Consider the following 26,463-nt stretch of genomic DNA (forward strand, 5'->3'; position numbering starts at 1 on the left):
GACAGTTAAAAGAGAACAGAGAATCCAGTAACAGACCCAGACACACACTGAGAAATGATTGCTGAAAGTTGTGTGGAAATTTTCTAGTGGTTTTTCAACAATGTAATCGAAAAACTGGAGATCCATGTACAAAAAAAAAAATCACAATTTATACTTTTATATAAAAATTAAAGTAAATCATTATCTTTGTATACAACACTGCTAAAAGAAAAATATTTAGGAAATCTTTGTGATCCTGGAAAAACAAATATTTTCTTAGGTATTATAAACAAGTCTTAAAATTACAGCTAAACCTTATAAATTTTATAAAATTCTAACTAAACAATCCTTAAAATTATAAAACGATAAAGACATAGACAATTCTTAAAAGCAAAGGAGTAATAAATTGGATTTAATTAAAAATTTCTTTTTGAAAGACAATGTTTAAATAAAAAGAACCAAAAGACAAGCTACAGTTGCAGACAGAATTTTTGTTTAAAAAACATGTCTGATACAGGACTTCAAGTATAATATATATAAATAAAGGATCCTTAAAATTAATTAAAACATAAAACTGATTTTTTCATGTTATGTATATGGTTGTTTTGCAAGCAGTTATGTCTTCACACCATGTGCATTCAATACCTGCAGAGGCCAGAACAGGTCATTGGGTCCCCAGGACTGGAGTTAGAGATTGTTGTGAGCAGCCATTGGGTGCTGGGAGTTGAACTTAGATCCTCTGAGAGAGCAGCTGGTGGGTCTTCTTAACTTCTGAGCTGTCTCTACAGCCCCAGAATCTATGCTATTTTATAAATAATATTAAATTCAAAGTATATTTGTCATCCTTTTGGGTTTTTCTGAATTTACTTATTTGTTTATTCACTTTACATCCCAATCGTAGCCCCCTCCCTCCTCTCCTCCTGGTCCCACTCTCCCTCCGCTCCAGCACGTCAAGTTGCATCAGGGCTGCTGCGTGCACACTCTTCCCCAGCCAGGGGGAAGTGATCAAAAATCAGGCAACAGAATCCATGTCAGAGACAGTCCCTGCTCCCTCACTAGGGGACCCATTTCTGCTTTCTTTCTATCCAGTTTGCAAGAGGGAAAAATAAAAATATGTTCAAAATACTGTAAATTGTTTCTAGCTAGAACAACGAGACCCAGACAATCCAGTTACATCAACCAGCAGTTATTTAGTCTCTGTTTGGCCCCAACTGTGTGCTGAAAAACAGTACTTCATCGGAGACTAAGGTCTCTGCATATGAATAGTTTAAGTGAGAAAGCATAGAAGCAAATAGCAGCGAGGATGAGAAGAGAAAATCTCAGATACTAGTAGAAGATTAAGAAGTAAATCGTTTTGGATATAATAAAACAACAATGACTCTTATGTCGAATTGTGGCGTGAGCACACTAATCTTGGTCTTGTGTTTGGGATACTGAAGGAGCCCGCCATCCATCAGTTTCCCTCTGTCATCGCAGTTAAACATGCTTAGTTGAAGTCCAAGCTTACTAAATAGACAAATAACAAAAATTTGAAGGGAAGTTTTTTTTCAGACTTGTTAAATATTTTGTTTTATTTTTAATTAATATCTATTATTGTGCTTAATTTATGCATCAAACTTTATCATAGCATCTATATGTAGAAATTTTTAATGCCTTCAGGGGTCTGTGTCTCATTGTGGTAATCACAGGAGACATGATGTCATCATTTTTAGACCTCTCTTTTTAATCACCGCAATTGTTCATGTGTCTATGTGTGTTTACATGTGTGGGCATGCATGCAGCACACACAAATAGCTCATGCTGACAGGCACAGCATGCTTGATGAGCTCAGAAGACAACTTGCGGGAGTCAGCTCTCTCATTCTGTCACATGGGTCCTGGAAATCAAACTCAGATCGTCAAATCTGGCCACAAGCCCGTTACTCACTGTGCTATCTGCCTAGTTTCCCCTGTATCATTTCTAGCTTTGGACCCAGCAAATGTATCATCATGGAGTTTGTCTTTGGTGACCCTACGCTGCAGTCTGTGTCTCCTTTTTCCTCTTACATTTTCCCTTTTACAAATACACATCTCATCCTGATTTCCTGGCCCTTGTTTCTCTTAAATCTTCTCTCCAGGCTTTTCTCCATCCTCTGCCTCTCGGAACGTTTGTTTAAAGGCAGAGCCAGTCCCAAGCTGAGGCCAGTGAAGCACCTAGGGCTCCAGGTCTGAGTAAATGCTTAGTCTCAAGATCTTTCATCCTTAGGCCCTTTGAGCCTCACTTGATCACCCCAGTCTCAGTTGTGCCTTTGTCGTCCGTCAGCCATGATTTTCTCAAGAATCTGGCCTTAACTGAAAGACTTAAGAGAATCCAAGATCAGTAAGCAATGAAAATACTATAGGCAAGAGGGTGCTTGCCTTGTTCTTCTAAAGCATCAGAGAGATTTCTCCATGGTGAATGCATGGAGAAAAAAAATATCACAGACCTGCTTATCATCAGACTCAGAGACAGAAACCAGACAGCACGAGGTAGATGTATCTGAACTCACAAGACTACAGCTAAGATGAATGAAAACTCTTTGCACACCCAGCATGTATGCTGTGTGAGGTGTACCGCTTTCATTCAAATGGCTGTCTGATCATAACCAAGTTTCTCCTCTGGGGATTTCATTCCCAATAGTCAGAATCTCTCTCTCTCTCTCTCTCTCTCTCTCTCTCTCTCTCTCTCTCTCTCTCTCTCTCTCTCTCTCTATCTATCTATCTCTTTAAACATTAAGGAAATACCAGGTGCAGGCAAGTGTTCCTGCTGATGGCAGCCTGTGAAGGTGGCGTATTCCAGTGCAATATTGCTTTATGCACTCCCAGAATGCAAAGCTCTCTTCCTCTTCTATTGGGTACCATTGTCAACAAATACAATTTGACACCATTTTCAGATTCCATCAGACTGAACTTAGAAAGGAACTTGTTTCTTCAAGTAGCTATTATTATCACATGTGATTCTTGTGGGATTTTATAACCTCAGATCTAACCATACTTTTGTTTTAGCCTTTTTTCAGGTATGGCATGCATCCAAAAAGCAAGTAAATTCATAACTGTACACTTTTTTTCTTTATTAATGATGAGAGCTGATGGATTTAATTCAAGGGGCAGGCAAGAATTTCCCATGAACCCATTGTGCATTTTTTTGGGCTTACAGGTCAGACCTGACAATTAGGTCCACAATTTTTTTATAGAATGTTCACCGTGGAGTTCCATGTTAAAAACAGAAACACACTTTATCCTTACGTTCAGTAAATGACAGCTGCTTGCTCTGATTTACAGAAAAATCTAATGGAATAAAGTTGAAGATAAATATCAAAACCCTAGAAACGACAGTTCTTCATCACTGTACTGGTTAGAGGATAATTACTCAATGCCTAGAAAAGCCCAAAGCAGCTGGTAATGGCTGATGCTATTTAGAAATTGCAAATAGCATTTGGTTATTTACTTTAGCTTACTAAGTAGTTTGAAAACGGATTTAAGGAGACACTACCACACTAATTAGAAGCGCTCATTTTCTAGCTCGTTACCTTCATGAGGTTTATCTAAGGTAAATTATGGCTTTAATTTACATTCTAAAAGTCAGCAATGAAGATGAAAGACCTCCTTACAAATATTTTACCCATTTCAAAATTAAGTGTGGCTAGTAATATGTAACTGCGTAATGCTTAGCAAAAGACCTTGATTAAACACTGTAGAGCATTGGGTAACTGAACTTAGCAGTGCTAAAGTTGAATGAAGGAACCAGTAAGGCCCTTCCCTTTCAAAAAGGAAGCTAGCTTCTTGGCCAGGACTTAACATCCCTGGAACAACTTCCCAGAGCAGAGTGCAACATCCTCATTGTGATACTGGCAAGAGAGTAAGTGTACACGGAGAGGACCACTCGGATTTCTTTACTGGACCACATTTGCCACATATGCCTTGTTACTGTGCCCTTGTGTGGCTACCTGAGTGAAATTGGCAAGGATGGTAGATATGGCAGCTCAGTCACTCTTAAGCTCACACTCCTGGCTCTACTCTTCAGTGGGAGAGGGCAGCCCCTTCAAAAGTTATGGAGGTCAGTGTGCTTGCAAGTGGGTGTTTACTGTCAGAGCCTAGGCCTTCCACAGGAAGGGCTTTTTCACTTCTGTGAATGCCTTTCAATTAATGTTTGGGCCTCCTCTCTCACACACAACAGTCATAGCCTATAGGAGTCCTCTGAAAGCTTTTACATTGGAATTTAAACACCTGCCCATATTTATCAGTCACGGCATCTTGTTTTGAAACTCGCATGCTCAGCGAAGCAAATGACTACATGCAGGAAACTAATATATACAACACAATGCTTTCAATGCTTTCTTTCTGTGCTTGACTATACTTAAATTTTAGTAGCTCGGCAATTTTCAAAGCCACAATACATTGAAATTAGAAGAGTTTCCACGCCGTACAAGACCATAAATGTCTTGAACTTAACCATTGTCTGACACCTCTCCTTTAACTGCCCCATCCCCACTCCTTGTGACAATGGCCATTCTACACTCTATTTCGATGGGATCAAGTTTTTTACACTCCATATATAAGTGAAGTCATGTAATATTTGTCTTTCCATTTATGACTTACAACACATTTGTGTTGTCATGAAAGGGAAGGATTTCTCTCATCTTTAAGGTTTAATAACATTTGTGTGTGAGTGCGTGCGTGTGCATGTGTGTGTGTGTGTGTGTGTGTGTGTGTGTGTGTGTAGGTATCTTGTTGGGGCCCTATCTCCCCCCCCCCCAACTATTTGGCAATTTTATTTAAATTATCTTCATATATATGTATATATTTTAGGAAGTTTTTACTTCCATATGACTCCTCAAATGGCCCATTATTTTAGTTGTTCCTCTTTATAGTCCTCTATCTCCTCCCCTCGCCCTCTATTTATGGGAAAGACAGCTAAGATATGCTTTTGATCCTGTATCATATAGTACTTCCAAAATAAAATGTCATCAAAAGAAATGGATAAGATGTTAGCTCTATAACAGTTGCTGTTTCTCAAAAACAAGGCATGTTTAAGGTATCATTTATTCAGAATTACTTAATGCTCTATAAATTGTTGTATTATATTTTAATTTAATGATAAATTAAGATTATCATATTACTTTTTCAAATAAGCACATTATTTAAGTTTACTGCAGCTTTCTACCTGACTTGCCTAGAGATTTTCACTTTATACATATGGTTTAAATTAAATTCAAATCTGATTCATCCTCAAAAAAATTTAAAAGATACTTATCCAAAATTCAGTATGCACTGAAACTGAGTCCTTGAAGTACTATTGAAAGTCCAACTGACTTACTAGGCTGTGCCTTGCATAGCCTCAGTTTAGCTCAGCATAGCCTTGCTACTGGTCAGTGCTTTCTGCCTGCTCAGATCCATGATCACTGACTTTACATGAGTCTGGATTTTAGGAGCCTGTACAATATACAGAAGCTAACTAGATAAAGTGTCTGATACAATCAGATGACAGCTGGGTGGAGGGAGTGACTTGCTCTGGGTCCTCATGTACAGAGGTATTTGGCATACATGCAGAGTAGGAAGACAAGAACTCTGTGATACCTGTCCTGAGTGTGACAGGACAAGAAACTCTGACTCTTTTGTAGAAAGACACTGGAGAGAGATTAGAACTGTCCCTCCCCAAACAATAACTCTGGTGGGGGATATTTAATAGGATCAAAGATATCGCCTGTCTGGAAAGATAAGGGCTGAGCCTGTCTACTGAATTTGTCAATCTGATGGTTATCTAGAGCTCTCAGTAAAGTGTGTGTATTTGAGTTTTGGTGAACAGAAATTAGACTTTAGTAAATTAGATATCAGGGAGTAGAAGGAATTGTACCATACAGTAGTGTAACCTTCATCCATTTATAGCTACGAAGCACTTACAACACAGATATCACACATTAAATAACTGTGATGTGCACATGATTTCAAAAATTTGTTATAAAACTACTAAAGGTAAAATTCCCATGATAGTTTTTGTATTGATTACGTGCTAAAATAATGTTTTGTGTATGTCTAGTTAACATAACTGCTAGAAAATTTAAAACTGTATTTTCAAGCTTATGGCTTTCATTTCTTTTCATTGAGTAGCACTACTAATATGGACTATCATCTCAAGACAGTTCATTAGGAAGGGGAGGCAAGCGAGGGATGAGGTGATGAGATGTGGCTGGGAGTCAAGTTTGTAGGTGTAATGTGAGGTCAACCAGAAGTCTGAAGTGATGAGGCACATTCAATAAGTGGTGTGTCTGGGAGTCAAGTTTGCAAGTGGAGTGTGAGGTTGACTAGAAGTCTGAAGTGATAAGGCACACTCAATAAGAAAAGTCAAGTTTGCAGGTAGATTGTGAGACTGATACAGAAGACATGATAGTCTCTGGGATGTGACCCAAATGGAAGTGAGACTAGACCTAAACAGATTTAAAAAAATGGAAGTGAAAGCGCAGCCAGAAAGCTGAAGGTGTTTGGCATATAAAAGGCATTCGGGTTTCTGTGAGGAATTCATGTGACCTATAAGTTTTTTGACTAAACTACCACTTTACATACTTGAACTATAATTTTTGTCATCAAGAGATCACTAATGTATAGGAATTTGTTAAGTAATGTGAAGTCTTGTAGCTGTTCTGACTTTACTGATCTTGTTGAAACAATCATGCCATTTGTAGGAGAGTTTGACACGGTGCAGAGTCCGTCCACACCAATCAAAGATCTTGATGACAGGACATGTAGAAGTTCTGGGTCAAAGTCTCGAGGAAGAGGCCGGAAAAATAATCCTTCCCCACCTCCCGACAGTGACCTAGAGGTATGCCTACTTTATTGCTATGGGATGCAAGGTACTTGATTTTACTAGATGTAATAGTCCATATTCTATACATATAGTAAGATTCAAACTTTGTCTTAAGTAAGTTATATTTGAATTTTGAGAATTCTGCCCATCTGAATAGCAAAATTTAAAACAATAAAATCGAAGGTAAAGATAAGGACTAAGATAGTTTCATTTTTTAAATTCAAACTGACAAAAAAAGCTGAAATTAAAGCTACTAATTGTGGGATAATATCCTGATGAAATATATTTTTAGGAAAAGGAAAGGAAAGGAAAATAGTAAAAATGTCAAAGAATATATATGTTATAAATATTGTCATATTTGTAGACTTTTAATGTATTTCCCATTTGTGTGCTCTTGAGATATAACTACATTAAGCAAGTTGAGTTTCTATCACAAAACACCAAAAAAAAAAAAAATAAATAAATAATATGTTCTTACACAATCATATAGTGTAACTGAAGAAAATTAATTTCCAGATGAAATACAATCATTTAGCACACACGTGCCTCTTCCTAAGAGGTTTATATGAACATATGAGAGAGATGCAATGATTATGCATCCTGGTGGTGGTGGACATGGTGAATGACAGCTAAGAACCATAATAGACAGAGATCATGGCAGAGACACTGGCCCACTCCAAAACATTCACCATCCCACACTCTTGGATTTGTCATTCGGTGTGGTTAAAACTCCGGATTCTTTTCCAAAGTTAACTCCCTGATACTTGGGTGGAACATTCTAAGTTTGTAGGGGACTGTCTCTGACTCTTTTGCCTGCTCTTGGGACCCTTTTCCTCCTACTAGATTGCCTCGTGCTTGACATGAGGGTTTGTGCCTAGTCTTTTTGTAACTTGTTATGTCGTGTTTGGTAACTATCCCTTGGAGGCCTGCTCAGGCTTTTTATTTAAGGGGAATGGAGAAGAAGCAGTTCTGAGGGAGAGGAGAGGTGGGGGGAGGAATTGGGAGGAATGGAGGGAGGAGAAACTGCAGTCAGGATGTAATGTGTGAGAGAAGGATAAGGAAAGAAAAAACTCACAAAAATAGAAATAGGATTGAATTTTTTAAGTAATAAATAATGGAAGGGGATGATTTTTTAATAAACCAGTCAAGTTGTTACATATAGCAAGAAAGGGAACATTTTTGTTAACTTTAAATATCTGTGCCTTAAACCATTCTGACACTGGCCTTTTCTCTTCAGCGTGTGTTTGTCTGGGATTTGGACGAGACCATCATCGTCTTCCATTCCCTCCTCACGGGCTCTTATGCACAGAAATATGGCAAGGTAAGGAATGGGGAGCTTATCCCAAGCAATGTTCAGGATATCACTGGTTAAAAACCCAAGGTCTGCTTTAAAGGGCTTTGTTCTCACTACAGCCTGTCAAGTCTTAGGATAGCCATCCTTCTGAGGAAGCTTATGGCCCTCTAGTGTGTACCAGCATTGTTGCAGAGCTAATTACACATTGCCTTTACATTTTTTTACAGGAATTTTTTCATTTTCTATCTCCAGACCAAAGTCTTACTCGCACATGTGGTAACAGCCTTTTGCTTACACAAAGGCTCACCCACTTCTCCACTGCACCATCTCACCACCTCACTGTCTTTCTGTCTTGCTATTGCTTCTGTAGTGAATTTCCTAAAACAGCATCACATCTGTGTGAGTTGTATGCTCCGGACCGATGCAGCTATGGGAGGCTGCTGTGATGGATGCATTGGTCCTTAGGCCATCATTGGATTTGACTCTTGTCAGAAGGATTCATGCTAAACAGAGTCTGGTGAGACCATGTCGCACTGGTTTCCACTGCTGTATTAAAATGCTTGGTTGACTTTGATTCTTCAACATTTCACAGTCACACCTAGAGAAATGCCTGCCGTGCCTTCACAGCATGACACATTAGTCAGTGGTGGCTCATGTTCTACCAGCATGTTACATAGCAACTGAATTCTTGCTCCATTCTGAGAGGCTACCAAACCTTTAGAAGGAAGAGCATACATAGCAAGCAGTAATTGCAGGCCTTTGGGGGTGATAGCAAGCCTTTGATTTCTCCTCCTGTCCTCCATGATAAGACCTGTCTACCACAACACACATCCTACCACTGTTCTGGTCCAGTGCATGAGACAAAGTGACTGTGAAGTGAAACCTTTGAAACCAGGAGCCAAAATAAATCCCACGTCAAACACGAAAGCCACAGAGCAGCAGGGAAGCTCAACTGACTTTCAATTGACTCACAAGCTGGCTGACTCTAAGAGCAATGGAGAAGCAAGAGCTCAGAGGGTCTCTCTCAGCAAGGGTGCATCGCTAACAAATCTCAGGGATGCAGAGGCATGAGGAATTTTCTAAGTGTTTCATCTTGGTAAAAAAATTAAATAAGTAAAAGTCCAATTCTTAACATGTTATTTAGTAGTCTTTAAAGAAAGTCCAGTGTGATTTGATGTGAGGGATGCTTATATCTAATGGTGATTCAGTACAAACTATATTATCAAAATAGCTCTGAGATAGTTGCTGAAAACAATCTTCTAGTGAGATCAAATCTGTCAGGTCTCCCAACAGCTTTATGGGCTGGTGGAAATGAAGTCATTTGAGCCCTTAATTGAAAAAAAATAATTTTCACTGCTCTTAACAATAGTAACTAAGATGGGGCTGGAGAGATGGCTCATTTGTTAAGAAGACTTACTGCTCAGTCTCCAACACACATGTGAAGGCTCTCAACCATCTATAGCTCCAGCCCAAAGGTTCTGATGCCCTCTGCTGGGCTTTGCAGGCTACTGCACGCACATAGTACACATAAACTCACAAGGACACAGAGTCATAGATATTTTAAAAAGTTAACTAGGACTCAGCCAGCCTGAGCTGTATGGTAGGTTCCAGGCCAGCCTGGGGTACATAGCAGGACCCTATCTCAAAAATAAATAAGTGGTTTTCAACTTAAAACTTAAAAAGAAAGTATTGTGATTGGCTCCCTTGTTGGAGTTAGTGGGTGTGTTAAATGAGAAGATGTGAATAACAGTTAGCTATGAACAACAATGTCTGCTTCTCAGGTCAAATAAATTTAAGTAACAATACACACTCTTCACCCCTAAGATAAATCACTAGAGGCTGGTGCTTTCAGAGATGCAGAAGGTCTGGGTTGGCTCTTGGGTGTTTATGGCGGAAGTGTAATTGAGCCTGAAGTGGAGGGCACACCCACCTACTAGTCTGCCTCTATCTCTCCCAGACCTGTAGGTCGTAGCAAGTGTTGCCTTTGGCTTCTGGCAGCATGTTTGTCTGCTCTGGGTACATCTCCTTCAGTGCACTGCTCACCACACTTGTCCACATAGTCTCAACCTCTGCTCTGTGCCACTGAGGATGTACAACATATTTTGCAAGTGGCCCAGAACTTGTCTCTCTGACATGGTCTTAAGTCTTTGTCTTCCTTCAGTCTCTTGCTGTCATGTGGGAACTTTGCAAATAAAATTCATAGTCTCCAGTGTTCTAGAAATGTCATCATCTTATATATTCTCCCATGTAGTTAGTTTTATTTATTCACTTAAGAACACTTGTTGAAAATTCTACATCCACTTGTAAATAATATAAATTGTCCAAGGTTCTTCTTAATGTGCTATCACTTTATGATTCTGCTCAAATGTCACCACTCCCTCTCCCAAAGCAGAACTATTTCTGGCTCTTTCTGAGGGTGGCAAGGGCAGGCTCTGATACCAAGAGGCTGATGATCAGTTCTGCGGCTGTTGACATGCCTAGCTTCATCACTGAAAAAAATCTAAAATAGGAGTTCATGAATTTGACAGGATGGCACCCAAGCATCATCTACCATCTGGGAGTTTATGAAGATGGTTCTGATGCTGTGAATAATTGTGTATATTATTTTTTAAAGATTTATTTATTTATCATGTATATAATGTTCTGACTGCATGTGTGTCTGCTGGCCAGAAGAGGGCACTAGATCTCATTATAGATAATTATGAGCTACTTTGTGGTTTCTGGGAATTGAACTCAGGATGTCTGGAAGAGCAGACAGTGCTCTTAACCTCTGAGCCATCTCTCCTGCCCCTTTGTGTATATTATTTTACCTAAATAACAGTAGTTCCTTTTTGTGTGAGAGAATACATATTGACATTTTTTGTTGTAGGGATTCTATTTATGTGAGAACACTAATGACTTAATCCACAATTATCTGAAGCCATTCTAATAGCCCAAGTCAGAGAAAAGACTAAGGAACAGCAAAAACTTTATTTTAATGTGTAATTGTAATTCAAGCTCCCAAGGAGATCTGCCTTTATGAAACAACATATATGGAAGAGCAGAGCTGGGGGGGGGGCAGGTAATATACTCATCAGAATAAATCACCTAGTTGCTTTTGGACCGGAACATCTACACACATAGAAACAGGATTTTGGATGTAGCACTTCCTGGGTTTTCTATAACATCGTGAGGAAAGTGGTGTGTGGTTTAGTAGGAAATTGCTGGTGTTGGTAACTGACTGGAACTGTGGATCTGGAACAGCACCCAGGGCAGTTAGTACCATGGCCACTAACTCTCTCTGAGTGAAGAGTTTATACACCTGAGTGCAGATTCTATCTCCACCTCTCGAGCTCAGTGACACTGCAAAATTTGTTTACTATGTGCTTCAAAGGGATTTTTGAAAATTGGGCAACTGGATGCTTTCCAAGAAATATGGTTCTTCTATCTGTATCTGTTACTCTACCCTTCAGTATAAGACTCTAAGTTCAGTGACAAGAACTCAACACTAATAGTCCAGTTGGGAGGTAGATAAAGTAAATTTGAATTTGTAAGTGTCAAAAATAGAGTAATGTGTGGTTGTATATTCCTTAATCTAAGCACTGAGGAATGTAAGGCAAAAAGAATTCCTATGAGTTCAAGGTCAAACAAAATGGGGAATATTTTTGTGGGTGCTCATAGCATGTTCATGTGCCCATGTGTGTAGTGTGTACATACAATAGAATGAATGTACACACATAGAGTAAAGTTGAATCCAAGGCACTGACATATGTCAAAATCTGCCTGTCGGGGGTTGAGATGAAATGGTACCTATTGTCTTCTTTTGAGAGGTTTGTATCCGATACATATTTATTTTAGAGGGTTTTTTTTCTGCTAGGTTGAATGGATCTAGGTGATAATACAAAAGTTCTAGGGCCAGGGAACTGCTTCTAAAATGATTTTGATGTTGGGGTGTGTGTGTGTGTGTGTGTGTGTGTGTGTGTGTGTGTGTGTGTGTGTGTGTGTGATTAAAAGTTATTTCCTCTGATGAAGGTATTAGATGAAAGCCATACCCAAGCTTTTCTAATACATGGCTTGGACTGAGCCCAGAGTGTCTCTATCTAACTATCCTTAGGCCTACCCCTGGAAGCTTCTAGCCTCCCTACAATCTAATGTAGGCCTACTATGTTTTCAGCCTCTGAGACTTTACTGCTGAATAAGCTCACCCTTTCTAGCTCTTTTTGAACTCTGGCTGCCTGTTCAATTCAGCCATTTTGGCTCAAACTCCTTTCCAAGCTAATTGATTCAAACTTAATTTTCTCAGTCTCTGACTGGATTGTTCTGTGTGGCCTCAAACTAACTCTAGCATCTGTTCTAATCTTCTGGCTCCTTCTCATTCCCTGGCTTGGTTTCTCTTCACCTGTGTCTACCTTGTCCTCTGTCCAACCTGTCTCTGTACAACTGTCCTGGTAAAGCTGCCTCCTCTCTCTCTTTCCTTCTGTGCTATTCTCTCAAGACCTCTCTCTCCTTTCTGTTCTCATGAGAGTTGGGTGTATCCTATTTCTGACTTATTCTGTCAAATCTTTCTCTGATTTTTCACTTTGTATGCCCCTCAATTAAATATCACTCTTTAACCTGGGTGCTTGCTTCTATAAACTAACTTTACCTTCATTGTTTGGGATTAAAAGTATGTGCTAAGGATGTGTCTGCATTCCAGTTGGATCACACAGACCTATATCTGTGTGTGTCTGTGAGTATATATGTGTGTGTGTTTGTATGTGTGTCTCTGTGTGTATCTATGTGTCTGTCTGCTGTCTCTGTGGGTGTCTATGTGTCTGTCTGTCTGTCTGTGTGTGCATGTGTATGTATGCATGTGTGTGTATGTTGTGTGTGTATGTTATGTGTGGTGTCTCTGTGTATGTGCATGTGTATGTTTGTGTGTATGGAGTGTGTGTGGTGCATGGTGCATGTGTGTGCATATGTGTGCATGCTTGTGCATTATGCATTGTGCATGTGTGTGTGTGTGTGTGTGTGTGTGTGTGTGTGTGTGTGTGTGTGTACATGCATGAAGGCCAGAGGTCATCCTCAGTCACTCATCTTCAGCAACTAGACATTTTAACTTATTGTGTGAGGCAGGGTCTCTCAGGCTGGGGGTTGAAGCTCACTGGATTTGAGTCTGACTGGCTAGGAAGTGTGTGTGTCATTCTGGGACCAAGCACAGCTATTTGTGTAGGTTCTGGTGATGAAACCCGCATGCGCACGATTGAGCTACAAGCTCTTTACCAATAGAGCCATCTCTATGCCCCCCTCCCCACAAGAGAATCATCTCTGAGCTGCCACACATCATTATCCGGCACCCTCCCCTCCCCTACTACCTGACACAATATGCTGAAGTGACACAGGAAAGGCCTTTTGAGCTACATTCTTCCCAGTTGCCTTTCTCTTTCTCCTTTTGTCCCCAAATTACAAAGGAAAACACTCATCTATGGCCTGAGGAACAACTGTGGCAAGGCACGTGGTCTTTCTCAGTTTTCCTTACTGGCATCTCTTCTGTGTGCATGAAGCTGGTGAGCAATTGAGCTTCCTTAAAGTACTAGCTGCCCTTGCTAGGCATGGGCCCCACCACTCGATGCTCTTCCCCACAGGATAGGCACGTGCCTGTTTCCTTTATCACATCTGTGTATAGTTAACTCCCTGGCTTTTTCTCTGGTCATTAATCCTCCTGGAAAGGGGCATCCCTTCTTGACTTCACATTGGCCATGACAGCTCCTCTCCAAGGTTCCGTGTCTACTTACCCAGGTTTCTTTCCACTAGAAAGGTATCACCACCTGAAATATTTACCAGGCTGTGTGTTTATCAGCTATGTCACACAGTAATGATAATCAAAGCCCAATTTATTGTGTGTATGTGTGAGTTGGGGGAGGGGGGCTTCTGTATACTTGTTCTATGAGGAGTATGTGAGTGTCCATGTGTGTGCAGGTGCACATGGAAAAATGTGTGTGCGTACATGTAGAAGCAAGAGGTCAATTTAGGGCATCTTCCTCAATCATGCTCCAAGTTGTTTTTTAATCAGCAAAAAATATATTTATTATTAGATTAATTTTAAATTTTCATGTGTGTGCACAGTATTTAAATCATTTTCCTTCCCTGTCCTCCTTCTACCCTTTCTCATAACCCCATTCCCTTTCATAATCCTGAATTCTTTTTCTTTACTTACTATTGCTACATCTATACAAATGCATAAATATGTAGACACACATATACATATACATGTATATATCCAACTGGTATTAAATAATGACTGATTCCTGGGGAAGAGTAACTCTCTTCAGCTAATCAGAAGTCATTAATTTCCTGCAGCCCTTCATCTAGACGTGCCCCCCCCCCACCCGCTGCGAGCTTTCCTCTGTCCATGGTGACAAGTAAACTGTGTGTTTTCATTGCTCGGGTATTGTTTAGAGAGCTGTATTGTTGAAGTTTCATGAGTGTACCTCCCCCGTCACATATAGAAGACACAATGTCACAGTAGATGTCTGGTGCTCTGACTTCTAGAATCTTCCCTTCCCCTCTTCTGTATTGTTTCCTGAGCTGCAGGTGCAGGAGCTCTGTTTTGGAGGGATCAGATAGAGCTAGGCACCCCCACAGTCTGCTCTCTGGATTTGGCCACTCATGTCTTTCTGGAATGGTCTGGTACAAAAGGAGGCATCTCAGATGAGAGACGAGGGCTACTAGACTAACTTGGGGGAGTAAGGATCAGCATTTAGAATGTAGTTAGGAGTTATACTCACTTAGAATGTGCTAGGAAAATGGCCATAGGAGGTTCCCCACCTAAGAGCTATGACCTTACTAGACACTGGTATTTGGCTAGGTTTTCAGCACTGGGCATGATTTCCATCCTGTTGAGTAGCCTTGGTTACTGCCAAGACTTCAGTGCCACTATTGTATCTTTAGGGATATTGGGCTATGATTTTTTTCCCTCCCTTATAGCTTGCACAGTGACTTCCAGTGTTATGAAACCTGGCTGTCACTGAGGAGACTTTTGGGTCAGATTCAACTCCATTTCTTAGAGTCCTGTGTCTGACACATGTGGCGCATTGAGTAGTAGAGACTTGCTTTCAAACTCTGGAGATAACCAAGCACAACGGCAACACCCTGTTCTGTCTTATGATCCTCTTGGACTCCCTTGACTAACAACTCAAAAGGAGTCTTCTCATGCCTCATCACAGGGTTTTTACTAGCTAGTGTGTTGCCCTTGGAGACAATACTATCACCTCAAATGGCACAACTTCATTTAAACTGAACTTATATGCCCATACGCTTATTATATATTTTGTGCATTTTAGGTGTGTTATTATTCCTTATGGTACACAATTCATCCTTAGTGATATTTTATCTCCCCTTCCTCCCTCTCCTGTATTGACTTTCCTACCCATTCTCCAAATGAGTCACACATCCTTTCCCCATTTGGGGCAGAGTCTCACCCTGAACCTGTGTCTTACCGGTTCATCTATTATCTGACACGTGAGCTCCAAGAGCCTCTAGTCTTTGCCTCCTTAGCAATGCGATTATAATTGCAAGCCCAGCTTGTCACGTGAGTGCTGGGACGTGAGCGTAGGTGAACCACCTCTCCAGCCTTACTTTCCTTGTTGGTTTTGTTTTGTCTCACTGTTCCCTTCCCAGGATTTGAGCATGAAAGAGGCACTCAAGACCATATGAACAAACGATCAATAAAGGAATGTCTCTAACAACATTTTCTAACTCCCCCTAAGAGTTCCCTCCTCCTCCTCTTCCTCTTCCACCTCCTCCTTCTTCTTGCTCCTCCCTTTTGGAAATACTTAGAGTTGAACCTAAGGCTTCATCCTACCCTACTAATCAAACACTCAAGCGCTCACCCAGAGGCCAATCCTTCCCTTTAAGAACTTTGAAAACTACTTCTTGTTCCTCAGACAAATAAATCAAATAAAGTTTCCCTTACAGTTCATGACTGGCTTTCATTTCATCTCTCACCTCTAATTAGAAAAGTCCTTGCATAGAGAGAACCCAGGAACAAGCTCCACCTTGGCTCATGTGGCTGGCTCATTGTCCTTTTCAGTGTGCTCAGGCATCTTCTGTCCCTTGTGTAAGAAAAAAAATCTACAAATATGCTTTAGGTCCCAATGGAATAACTGGTGCAAAATCCCAGCATCTTAAAAAAAAAAATAGCCCCTTCCCCAGTTCTTTAAAAAATACATAATTATTGCTTCTCCCAAGATATTTTTTATAGTGTTTCCCTAGAGGAGGGATTGCAGCTGATGACCCAGTGCAGGGCAGAGACCCACAGACAGACAGTCTGGCTCCAATTTATGTCCTGTGCTAACATGGCTAATAGGCATTAGTATTTTGATTTAGAGAAGTGCTCTACTTGATCCTGACTTGGGTGTATACGCTGGTAACATCTGGCTTAGAGTCACACATTTCAAGGCCGAGTGCTGTTTAGTTTTCTTCATCTTCTCTCTCTCTCTCTCTCTCTCTCTCTCTCTCTCTCTCTCTCTCTCTCTCTCTCTCTCTCTCTCTCTCTCTCTCTCTCTCTCTCTCTCTCTCTCTCTCTCTCTCTCTCCCCTTCCTTCCACTCTTCCAACAAAATGTCTTGGAAATCATTTCAATGTTTTGATAGCGCAGCAGTACACAGCATAACTTGGCAGACGTTCCATTTGCCCCGTGTTGAACTCTGCTGGCGACACGCAGAACCTTTCAGAACACTTATACATGTGTAATATGTATCGGAACATTCATATGACCCTCTCTGTGCCTTTATTTTCCCACTCTTTTTCACTCTGTCCAAATCTTTGCTATCACTTCATTTTCAATACTAAACTCAACACTCACTCCAACTAAGTGGGGAAAAAAATGCAGCAAATCCGGATTCCTAAGACACCCTATAAACATCTATGAAAATGAGTGAGCATTTCAGTGCAAGCCGTGGGTTCTCTCCAGGTGTATGTCTCGCTTGTGAATGCTTAATAAAGCAGTGACACTACAGCCACTGGTAGCTCCTTCCTAGCCAAGAGTGTCCACCATGACCAGGTTCTGGGAGGGATTCCCCCCCACTTAATGAACAGTCCTCCTTCCGTGAGTCTGAGCTCCGCGAGTCCTTCAGATGGAAAAATGTGATGCTGTGCTCTGCTTACTTAAAATTATCTGTCCCAGTGACTTGGTTCATTGGAAGTGGGGGATAAAATTATATATTTGAAAAGAAGCCCTCCCCAAATAGTCTCCAAAGGACAAGAACACCACCTCCTAACTTAGTTTTCCTTGGCTCTTGCCACTGATGACTGAAGACCTCTCTTTCAATGGGCTTGCCCTCTGAAAACCTTAGTAAAATTTAACCAATTCACACCCTGATGGAATCCAAATCTAAACTTACCCAGTTAAGAAATGAGATTGCTAAAAAAAAAAAAAAGAAAGAAAAGAAAAGAAATGAGATTCCTTCCAGAGTGCTTCCTAAGTGTTGGCTATAGTAGGGGGTGTAAAGTGCAAAGACCACAGCTTGCAAAACAAGTGCTTGGCCCTCCCAGTGCCATGGGGGTTGCATTCCAATGAAATGCTCAAATGCAGTTTCATCATACCATATGTTGTGCCTGCTGACTAAAAGAACCATGCATTTAAAAAAATATGTTTGTCTGCATGCTTATCAGATGCCCAGAAACTGTATTCTTCATGGATTTTTTTCCATCACTATTTGGATAGCACAGAGGGGGACACAGCTCAGAAGCATGCTATCAATGGACATATCAAGCACGGGGCTACTAGGTTTCCTCCCATCTTCCCATAAATCAGATCTATAAATGCGAAGAATGTAAAGAATGAACATGAGATAGCCAGTAATTTTATTGGAAACTTTAAAAGGGAAACAAATACCACTTGGGGTGGGGGGGGGAAGTTAAACCAACTTAGCCTCCAAAAGAAAAACCTTAAGAAGATATTTCTGTATCCCACCCCCCATCTGAAATCAATATCTTTAGGGCAGAAATCATCAGAGTACTGGGGGCGGGGGAGGCGCTCCCCTTACTGTCTTGCATCCTGGGCATTCCTCAAGAGCAGAGAGCGTCACTAATGGAATTATATGTTTTCATGCTGTGATTACATTTGATTTTCCTGATATTTCTGTAGACGTTTTGTTCATGGGTCCATGACTTAGCAGAATATTTAGAAGTTCTCTGCAACATTGTCCTAATTAAGACCTACTTCATTCCCTCTGAAAGAGAGGATTAGCTAGAGCAATTTTTTTTAACAGAAGAAGAAGAAGAAGAAGAAGAAGAAGAAGAAGAAGAAGAAGAAGAAGAAGAAGAAGAAGAAAGCATGCAGTTAAAAAATTATTCCAGCTTCAGAGAGTTCTTCCAGGAATAATGAGGATATTAGCAACAAAGGAGAGAGTTATATAATGGAAGGCAGCACAGTCAGGGGTCCTTCTGAGTTCTAAAATGGCCTGAACCAAAAAAAAAATCTGGGGTACACAACATGCATTTTCTTTATATTTGAGTATTTGTTAGACAAAACAATTTGATCTTTGCCTTGTATTGAGCTCTATTGTAGACCCTTTGAGCTTTCAGAACCCTATGTATAGTATGTATCAGAGTACCCCAACAACCCTGCTCCTGTCTTCATCACCACATCTTCTTGGGGCCAGGGGAAAGGATATATTGATCCAAAGTAACTTGTCACTGTTGGCAGATCAGTGTGGCAGTAGAGCCCAGGTTTGCCTGGCAAAGGACCTGCTCCACAGTACGCATAATCTGAATAGGATTTTGTCAACAATCCTTAAAGGACACACACACACACACACACACACATACACACACACACCTTCTAAGGAAATGGAAACAACTCAGTCCGTACTGGGGGCCCTACTCCCTCTACACCTGCTGACCCTCATCCTCACCAGGCCTTAAGTTTGCTCTGTATACCTCGATATCCCATTCACATCAGTTCCTATTTATTAATGTGACTCTCCTGTTCTCCATGCTCTGAAGGCTACAGAGCATGGGAGGGACACTGGAAATGTGCCTACATGCTAGAGTTTCCTGTAGATGCAGGAAGAAAAGCTGGCTGGTGCCACCGAGGGGCAGGTACTGGCAAAGGGAGCTGGTTAGAGGTATAACTGAACTCCCACTAGGCCTGAGACCTGGGCTGGGCGCGCTGGTCTGTAATTGAAATGAAACTGCCTACACATCTCCCCGTCTTTAGTACAGTTCCTAATGTGCCACTTACTGGAATGTGGAGATCCACATTGCAGTTGTCTGTTCTCAAATCCCCACAGCCCGGCTCACGGCTGAGGCTCACATCACACGCTGAGGTCTTCCCACACAGCGTTCTTGAAGACTTCTCAGCTTTTTGCCAACTCATTCTCTTCCCCCTGAAACATCCATGTGGCTTCAGATTCAAAGGAACCATCTCCTCTTGTTTCTGTACATTCTCCATCTCTCCAGGAACACCTGTAGTTCCTTGGATTTCGTTTGACCTCTGATCGTTTCGACACAAACTTGTGGATGACTGCTTACTGGTCCCTAAGCATCTCTCCTTGAGACTCAGAGTCCCCTGATACTGGGACTCAGATGCAGGTGACCATGGTAAAAGAACACCCCTGCCCCTGGTTCTTAAGACTTTGCTGCTATGTAAGACGTGGGTGACTGTAAGCAAACATGGGATCGTTTGGACTTCTCACCAAGCCCTCCAGATCTCTAAATCTTTAAAGGCATATGTTTTCTACATGGGTTGTGTGTAGTGCATGAATACTCTTTCATTCTCCACTTCCTGCAACCTCTGTGAAATTCAGGTTAGAGCACACTGTACATATAATTAAATAATCTGTTACCCTGTCAATCAAAATGCAAGTCATAATGAAGTGGCGACTGTACCATTCTCTATCTGCTCCTACCATCTTGCCTGAGTGCATTTGCCCTGTAACATCCACTTGGGCTTTTCTCCTCCTACTGTAGTTTAACTGTGACCACTCCTTTTTTTCTCTTTTCTTTTTAATATTATAATGTAATTATAACTTTTCTCCCTTGCCTTTCTTCTCTCCAAATCCTTCCATAGGCCTCTCCCCAGTCTCCTCTAATTATCACTAATTATCAGTGAATGCATAAATATAAGTATACATATATTTATATACATATATTTCTAAATATAGCCTACTTAGTCTATATAATTTAAGTGAATATTCTTTCAAACATTTAATTAGTTTTCTCTGTTCTTCAGCAGCCAACCAAATACCAAAAAGTATCTATGGCATATATCCAAACTAAATTATCTGAACTAATTGGCTTTCATACTTCTCTTATGAATATACTGATTTGGGTAGATAAATTTCTACTGCAATTCTTAATCAGCTCTATATACATATAAATTTCTGTAAATTACCAGATATATCTTTGGAGATCCATGTTTGGGAATAATTGGTAAGTCACCTTATCCATACATATGTAATTATTTAAATATTATAAATGCCATAATTGTGTGTGTTTTGGGTATATTATAAATTTCAATACATGTGTGTAATATATAATGATCAAATTGATAATTAATATTTCCATTTCAACCATTTATCATGCTTATGTTTGAGAATATTCAAAATCTTTTATTCTGACTATCTGGAAGACTACAGTAAATATTGTTAACTGTAGTCACTCTATACTATCAGTCACTAGAACTTTATCCTATTTTTAAGTATTTCACAATTCTTCAACTCCTCCTTCACCTCTGGAAAATGCTTAAACTTCACTAAAAAATAATTTACTGTATCCAAAAATATGTACCTAAAATATTTTATGAGTCACTTTGGATATTGAAATTTTACCTCATTTTCTATGCATTTTTTCAGGATCCGCCAATGGCTGTGACCCTCGGGCTCCGAATGGAGGAAATGATCTTTAATCTTGCTGATACACATTTGTTTTTTAATGACTTAGAGGTAAGAAAAAGTCAAGAATAATTAGTGAAACATAAAAACTCTCAGGTGGTGTCATGTATGCAGAACACCTTAAGAAACTTGAAAAAATGGATACTCATCCCACGAGAACTGTGGTTCTTGTCAGGTGGGGAAACTGCATAGAATAGTATGAACAGAGTGGAAACTTATGCTCTTGAGTTGTATATGTTTCTGGATACATACTATGGACACACATGAAGAACAGAATTGTCTTCAGAAGAGCAGGTGGTCTCCTTTGTGGCTTGGGTCAGAAAACTCCTCACTCAGTCCTTGCTCTTCTCATCTTTGATACCTTCAGCCTTCCCAGGTGACTAATCAGAACAGGATTCATGTTATTCACTGGACGATACTTACAGATCCCCTTCCCAAAAGAAGAGCGGATCGTTGTGTGTTGCAGTGTCTCTGGACAGGCTCTCACTCTCATTTTCTCTCCTTCTGGGTTAAAGAATGCTGGAGCTGTTTGCATAGCACAGCTTGTGAATAATGCATTGGGTCCTTTCTTCTCTCTATTCCTGATGTAAACTTACAGCACAGTTGTCTGAATGACAAACAAGAGACAGAAAGTAAAAATCAGCAGAGTGAAAAAGCACAAGGAAATCTGGCCTCAGAGCAGCTACATCCACACCATGATAAAGAACGTAACTCTGTGCCAGTGACCTGGGGTACCCAACATGCAGAAAGTGGAGTATGAAACAACAAAGTAGTTTGGACAAAGGACCCAAGTCCCTTGTGGACAAATACAATTGGGATAAGATAGAGATTTGTCATTTTTTAAAAAAAAAATAACATGCTCAATTTGTATTTTTATTTTGTGATTTCACAATGAGGTTAAAAAAAGTTAACTATAGTCACATTGTGAACAAGGATGATTATTATCAGGACTCCTCATGAGATTCTAGACATTTTATGTTAAACTTCCCACTAACTGTCAGGGCTTTGAAACAAATAGGTATATCATTTTTCAGGATATTACTTTTCAGGGGACAAAATGTAAGTTCAACAGAGATGGATGGATGGATGGATGGATGGATGGATGGATGGATGGATAGATAGATAGATGGATGGATGGATAGATGGATAGAATATATAATATATCAACATATTATCCATTAGTAATGTGTATATGTGCATAATACACACATGTATGTGTGTGTGTGTCCTATGTTATCAGCTAGCTCACTAATAAAATTGTGATTTTAAATCAGGTTTGAGGCAAGAGAGCACAGACTTCTGCCCCCTTACCTTGATGAAATTAGGGTGAACAAAAGAAAAACCACAGTTTAGTGCTGACTTAGATAAGATTATAGGCCAAGACTTGGTTACATCAGAATCACGCGGCGAAAACTGCAGGGTCAGACATGGCCAGTTGTTGTTTTCTCAGATCTGCCCATGTTTTCATTGGGTATAAAATGTCTGCTCAAAGCAGCTTTATTTGTTAATGAACAATATGAAAGGTCAGTGTTCTTCATCTAGTTTCCATTTTATGATAAGAAATTCTAATGGCCCTTGTAAAAAAAAAAAATCGACTTTAGCTAATCCACTGCTTATTATTCCCAGGGGTACAGAAGGCTTTGACCACGATGCCTACTAATAGGAAACATGATTGAGCTTACAGGAAACTTGACATCTTAAATACGGTGACAGCCGTGTGTTAGTCTTCTTGTCCTTCATATGGATGAGTCTCAGCTTAAAAAGTGTAAGATGACTAATGTTTTCATAGTCACTATAAAAATTGAGACGTGGGTTTATGTAGGTTTTGTCCCAGTTTTATGATATTTAACTCATTTGACTTCTTTTTACCAAAAGAAAAATCATTACATGGAATAAATGAAGTTTTAGCTTTTTTGGTGGCATATTATAAACAGGGTGTAACAGGGCAAACTAGGGTTATCAACCCATTAGACTCCACCGTAAAGGAAGAGAACGGGCTCCACAGGAAGTGTCCTCTGAACCTCCACTTAGGCTCCATCGCATACACACTGCCCCAGGGGTGCATGCAGGCAGGCACACGCATATACGATGTTAATAAATAAAAAATTTTAAATTGAATAAAATGCTCACCTTTTAGCATCAGAACATTAAGCTGATAAGGGGGGGAGGAGTGTTCTACCACATACCACAAATATGTAAACATTTTTACACGCTTGGAGTAAATGTCACAACATACAGGGAAAAAAAGCCATGGCTAGATACAGTGCTTTAAGGTTTATTTATTTGTTTTTTATCTTATGCTAGATCTCTTGGTAAAGGTACTTTGTAGATATTGGCTGGTATCGCTGACAAAAATAGTAAACTGAGAAAATACTGGTGCTTCTTTCCTGGGTGTCTGCTAGGATGTCACAGAGCCATTATTTGACTTAAATCCCACAGTTCAGCTGTCCAACTGTGTTCCACGTGATCAGTGAACGATAAACTTAATTAAGCAAGTGGACATTACACACAATGGGCTGCAAGCAGTGGCGTGTGCATACTCAGTGTGCATGTGTGTGTGTGTGTGTACATGTGTGTGTGCACACACATGCATGTGTGTGCGCATGCATGTATATGTGTGTGTGTGTGTTTGTTTGTGTGCATGCGTGTGAGTGTGCATGCATGTGTGTGCACACACACACAGGTTGATGAGCACAGGAAACACAAAAGTGTAGTTCCAAGTGATGTGAACTAATTAGCTCCAGGCAGTAACTTTCAGGTCAGCTTTGTGGAGTTCCTTATCTACATGCCTACTTTCCTATGTGGCTAATCTTGAATGTCACATTTATGTCAATGACCCTTTTGCCAGCCAACTTTTTACATTCCTCCATAAGAGGAATTAAGCCAAGCCTGCTTCCGCTGACACGCAGGGTTGCTCAAGGCAGCACATATGTCGTTATCTTATTGTGAGAATTGTTTTGCTTATATAGTTAATCTCTCAGGGTCCTTTGTGGAACCCAGATGTCTATTTGCAGCAGATGGAACATCGTGGGCAACAACAGCTGTTCCTCTCAAACGTCCTTAAAAGTCCCAAATCTGAACCGGGCTACTCAACACTTCATTGTGTTCTGCCCACCTCCGACCCAGCGAGAGAACGCTCTCTGCTCAAAAAAAAAAAAAAAATGTTATTTCAGTTAGAATAACTTCCGGAGGGGAAGGCACCAGGGAGTTGGGGTTCACGAAGGCGAGAGAGGAGCACTGTGCTTATAAACTGGAACAGATCGGAGACAACTCTGTGGTTATCGTATAAGACACATTTAAAGCGTTTCTGATTAACACCAGAATTAGCTCAAGCATTTGAGGTCTTTGCTAAGCTGTGTTCAAAACCAAAGCACTTGAATGTTTCTGGAGTATTAAGTTGAGGTTAAAATGACTCCTGCATGGGTTCCTCATGGTGAAAAACTAGTTGATGAACAATTATTTATCTTTCCCCTTTAAAAAAAAAACTAAGTAATTGAAGTTCAAATTTCTTTCACTGGACTGTAATCCTTGGGCAACTGTCCAGAGTCAACACAGAGAGTTCCTAAGCATAAATATAAAGAGAAGTTAGGTCTGGAAGACCCTCAAACCAAACTTCAAATACACAGTGCATGGTCCAATAAGTTTGATATACTGTTGTCCTCAGGAGTAAAAAAATGAAGTTTGGGGCAAGTTAAGTACAAATTAATCATGTGAGTTAATACTTGAAATGTCAGGGGAGCTTTTGAAAAAACAGAATGAAGAAGTATTCAAGAAATAGCTTGCGGTGGTTAGAGGGACTCAGAGAAATCCCCCCTTGGGGGGTATTTAAACCAGCTTATTACATAAGAGGTGGGGATTGTTTACAGGAGGGGAGATGTTGGAAGCTCAGTAGAGGGAGGAGCTTCAGGTATTTATTTCATTCTAAATGCCTCCCAAGAATACCACTGTGTCTGAGCCAGAGAGATGGGTCAGTGGCTCAAAGCACTGGCTGCTCTTCCTGAGGACCTGGGTCTGACTGCTAGCACCCATGCGGCTGAGGACCTGGGTCTGAGTGCTAACACCCATGTGGCTACCCACAACCATCTAACTCCAGTTCCACAGCGTCCAAGCCTCCTCTGGACTCAACAGAAACCTGACACACAAAAGGAACACAGATAATGCATACAGGTGGAACACCTACACACACCGACATTTATTTAAAGAACATTACCATGTCTAAAGAACAAATGCTTAGGTCATGGAGTGCTACCTCAGTGCCTCCATAGTCTGAGGGAAAATGGGCTTTCCTGCAGCTTCCATGTTAACTGCTTAGATCACTTTAAAGCCCAGTGCAACAGGTGGATATACTTGCATCTGAGAGGGTTTTTGGAGGTGCAGTGCCTGCTTCCATGACAAAGCATGCATTTCCCTCAGCTTTGGGGACCCACCGTGGCTCAGGCAGCCTCAACTCCTCTTTCATTCCTTTGTTTCTCTCTGTGCCACCAATGACACCCACACTCTCCCACAAGCCTCGCCATCTGGGGTATTAATTTACATCACTATAACTTTGTGCTAGAAACTCGAAATGAGTGTGAGTGTGGCAACCCTACCAATTACTATTGTTTGCCTAGACTTCTGACATGTAGTTAAGAAGCAATTCTTCAGCTTTTTAATTAGGGTTTTGTTTTTGTTTGTTCTGTTTTTGTATATGCTCATCGTACATGGTACCAAGTTACATAAGAGCTTTTCATCTTGTTTCATTTTTTTCATGGTGTATCCCTGGGCTGTCTCAGGACTCCCTCTGTAGACCAGGCTGGCCTCAACCTCTCAGAGATCCACCTGCCACTGCCCGCCAAGGGCTGCGACTGAAGGTGTGTGCCACCACTGCCCAGTTATGCAAGAACATTTTCAAACAAGTACTTTAAGCCTACCCCTCATTTCATGTCCCTGCTTCCTTCCAGTTTTTAATTGTTTTGTTCAAGCCCTTCATTCTCCAAATATCTGGGTTGATTATTTTCTATCTCTAAAAGATGCCTTTAAAACTCCGCATATCCCGGCTAACTCTCCCAGAAGTGCCCTCAGGTGGTCTCTAGGTAAAAATGAGCCTCCCCAACCCTTACCTGTGAACATAGGTAAAGTTTCATTCAAAAATTATCAATCCCATAACTTATGTAAACCTTATGGACTATTACAATAAGTATACATACATTTTTGACTAATTTTTTTTGTTTTCATTTTGTGTTTATGGGTGCTTTGCCTGTGTGTATGTATGTGTGCCATGATTATGCAGGGGCCATAGAAAGCTGAAGTGGGTATTTCCAGCTGTCGTGGGAGTGCTGGGAACCTGAGTCCTTGGAAGAAGAGCAAATGCTTCAAATACATTTTGAAGTTACATGCCAGCATTTTACTGACTGGGCTTGCCACTCCGTTTTGTGTTTTATTGTTTATTGAGTTCACATTTGTTTTACCTACCCGGGAAAGATGCAACTCACACAAGACACATGTGGAAATCAGAGGGAAGCTTGTAGGACTCACA

The 26,463-nt window shown here is 40.5% G+C and overlaps 1 protein-coding gene across 11 annotated transcripts in view; it reads left to right on the forward strand.

Annotated features, from left to right (window-relative positions):
- Positions 1-26,463, forward strand: part of Eya4 (EYA transcriptional coactivator and phosphatase 4) — a 214,167-nt gene that overhangs the window by 174,960 nt on the left and 12,744 nt on the right. For all 11 annotated transcript variants that reach the window (XM_051164321.1, XM_051164322.1, XM_051164323.1 and 8 more), the window contains 3 exons: positions 6,677-6,813; positions 8,036-8,119; positions 20,910-20,999. In XM_051164321.1, the coding sequence (XP_051020278.1) occupies positions 6,677-6,813; positions 8,036-8,119; positions 20,910-20,999 (311 nt within the window). The remainder of the gene's footprint in view (positions 1-6,676; positions 6,814-8,035; positions 8,120-20,909; positions 21,000-26,463) is intronic.

The sequence above is a fragment of the Acomys russatus genome, chromosome 21 (genome assembly GCF_903995435.1).
Source record: "Acomys russatus chromosome 21, mAcoRus1.1, whole genome shotgun sequence".
Classification (NCBI taxonomy): Eukaryota; Metazoa; Chordata; class Mammalia; order Rodentia; family Muridae; genus Acomys; species Acomys russatus.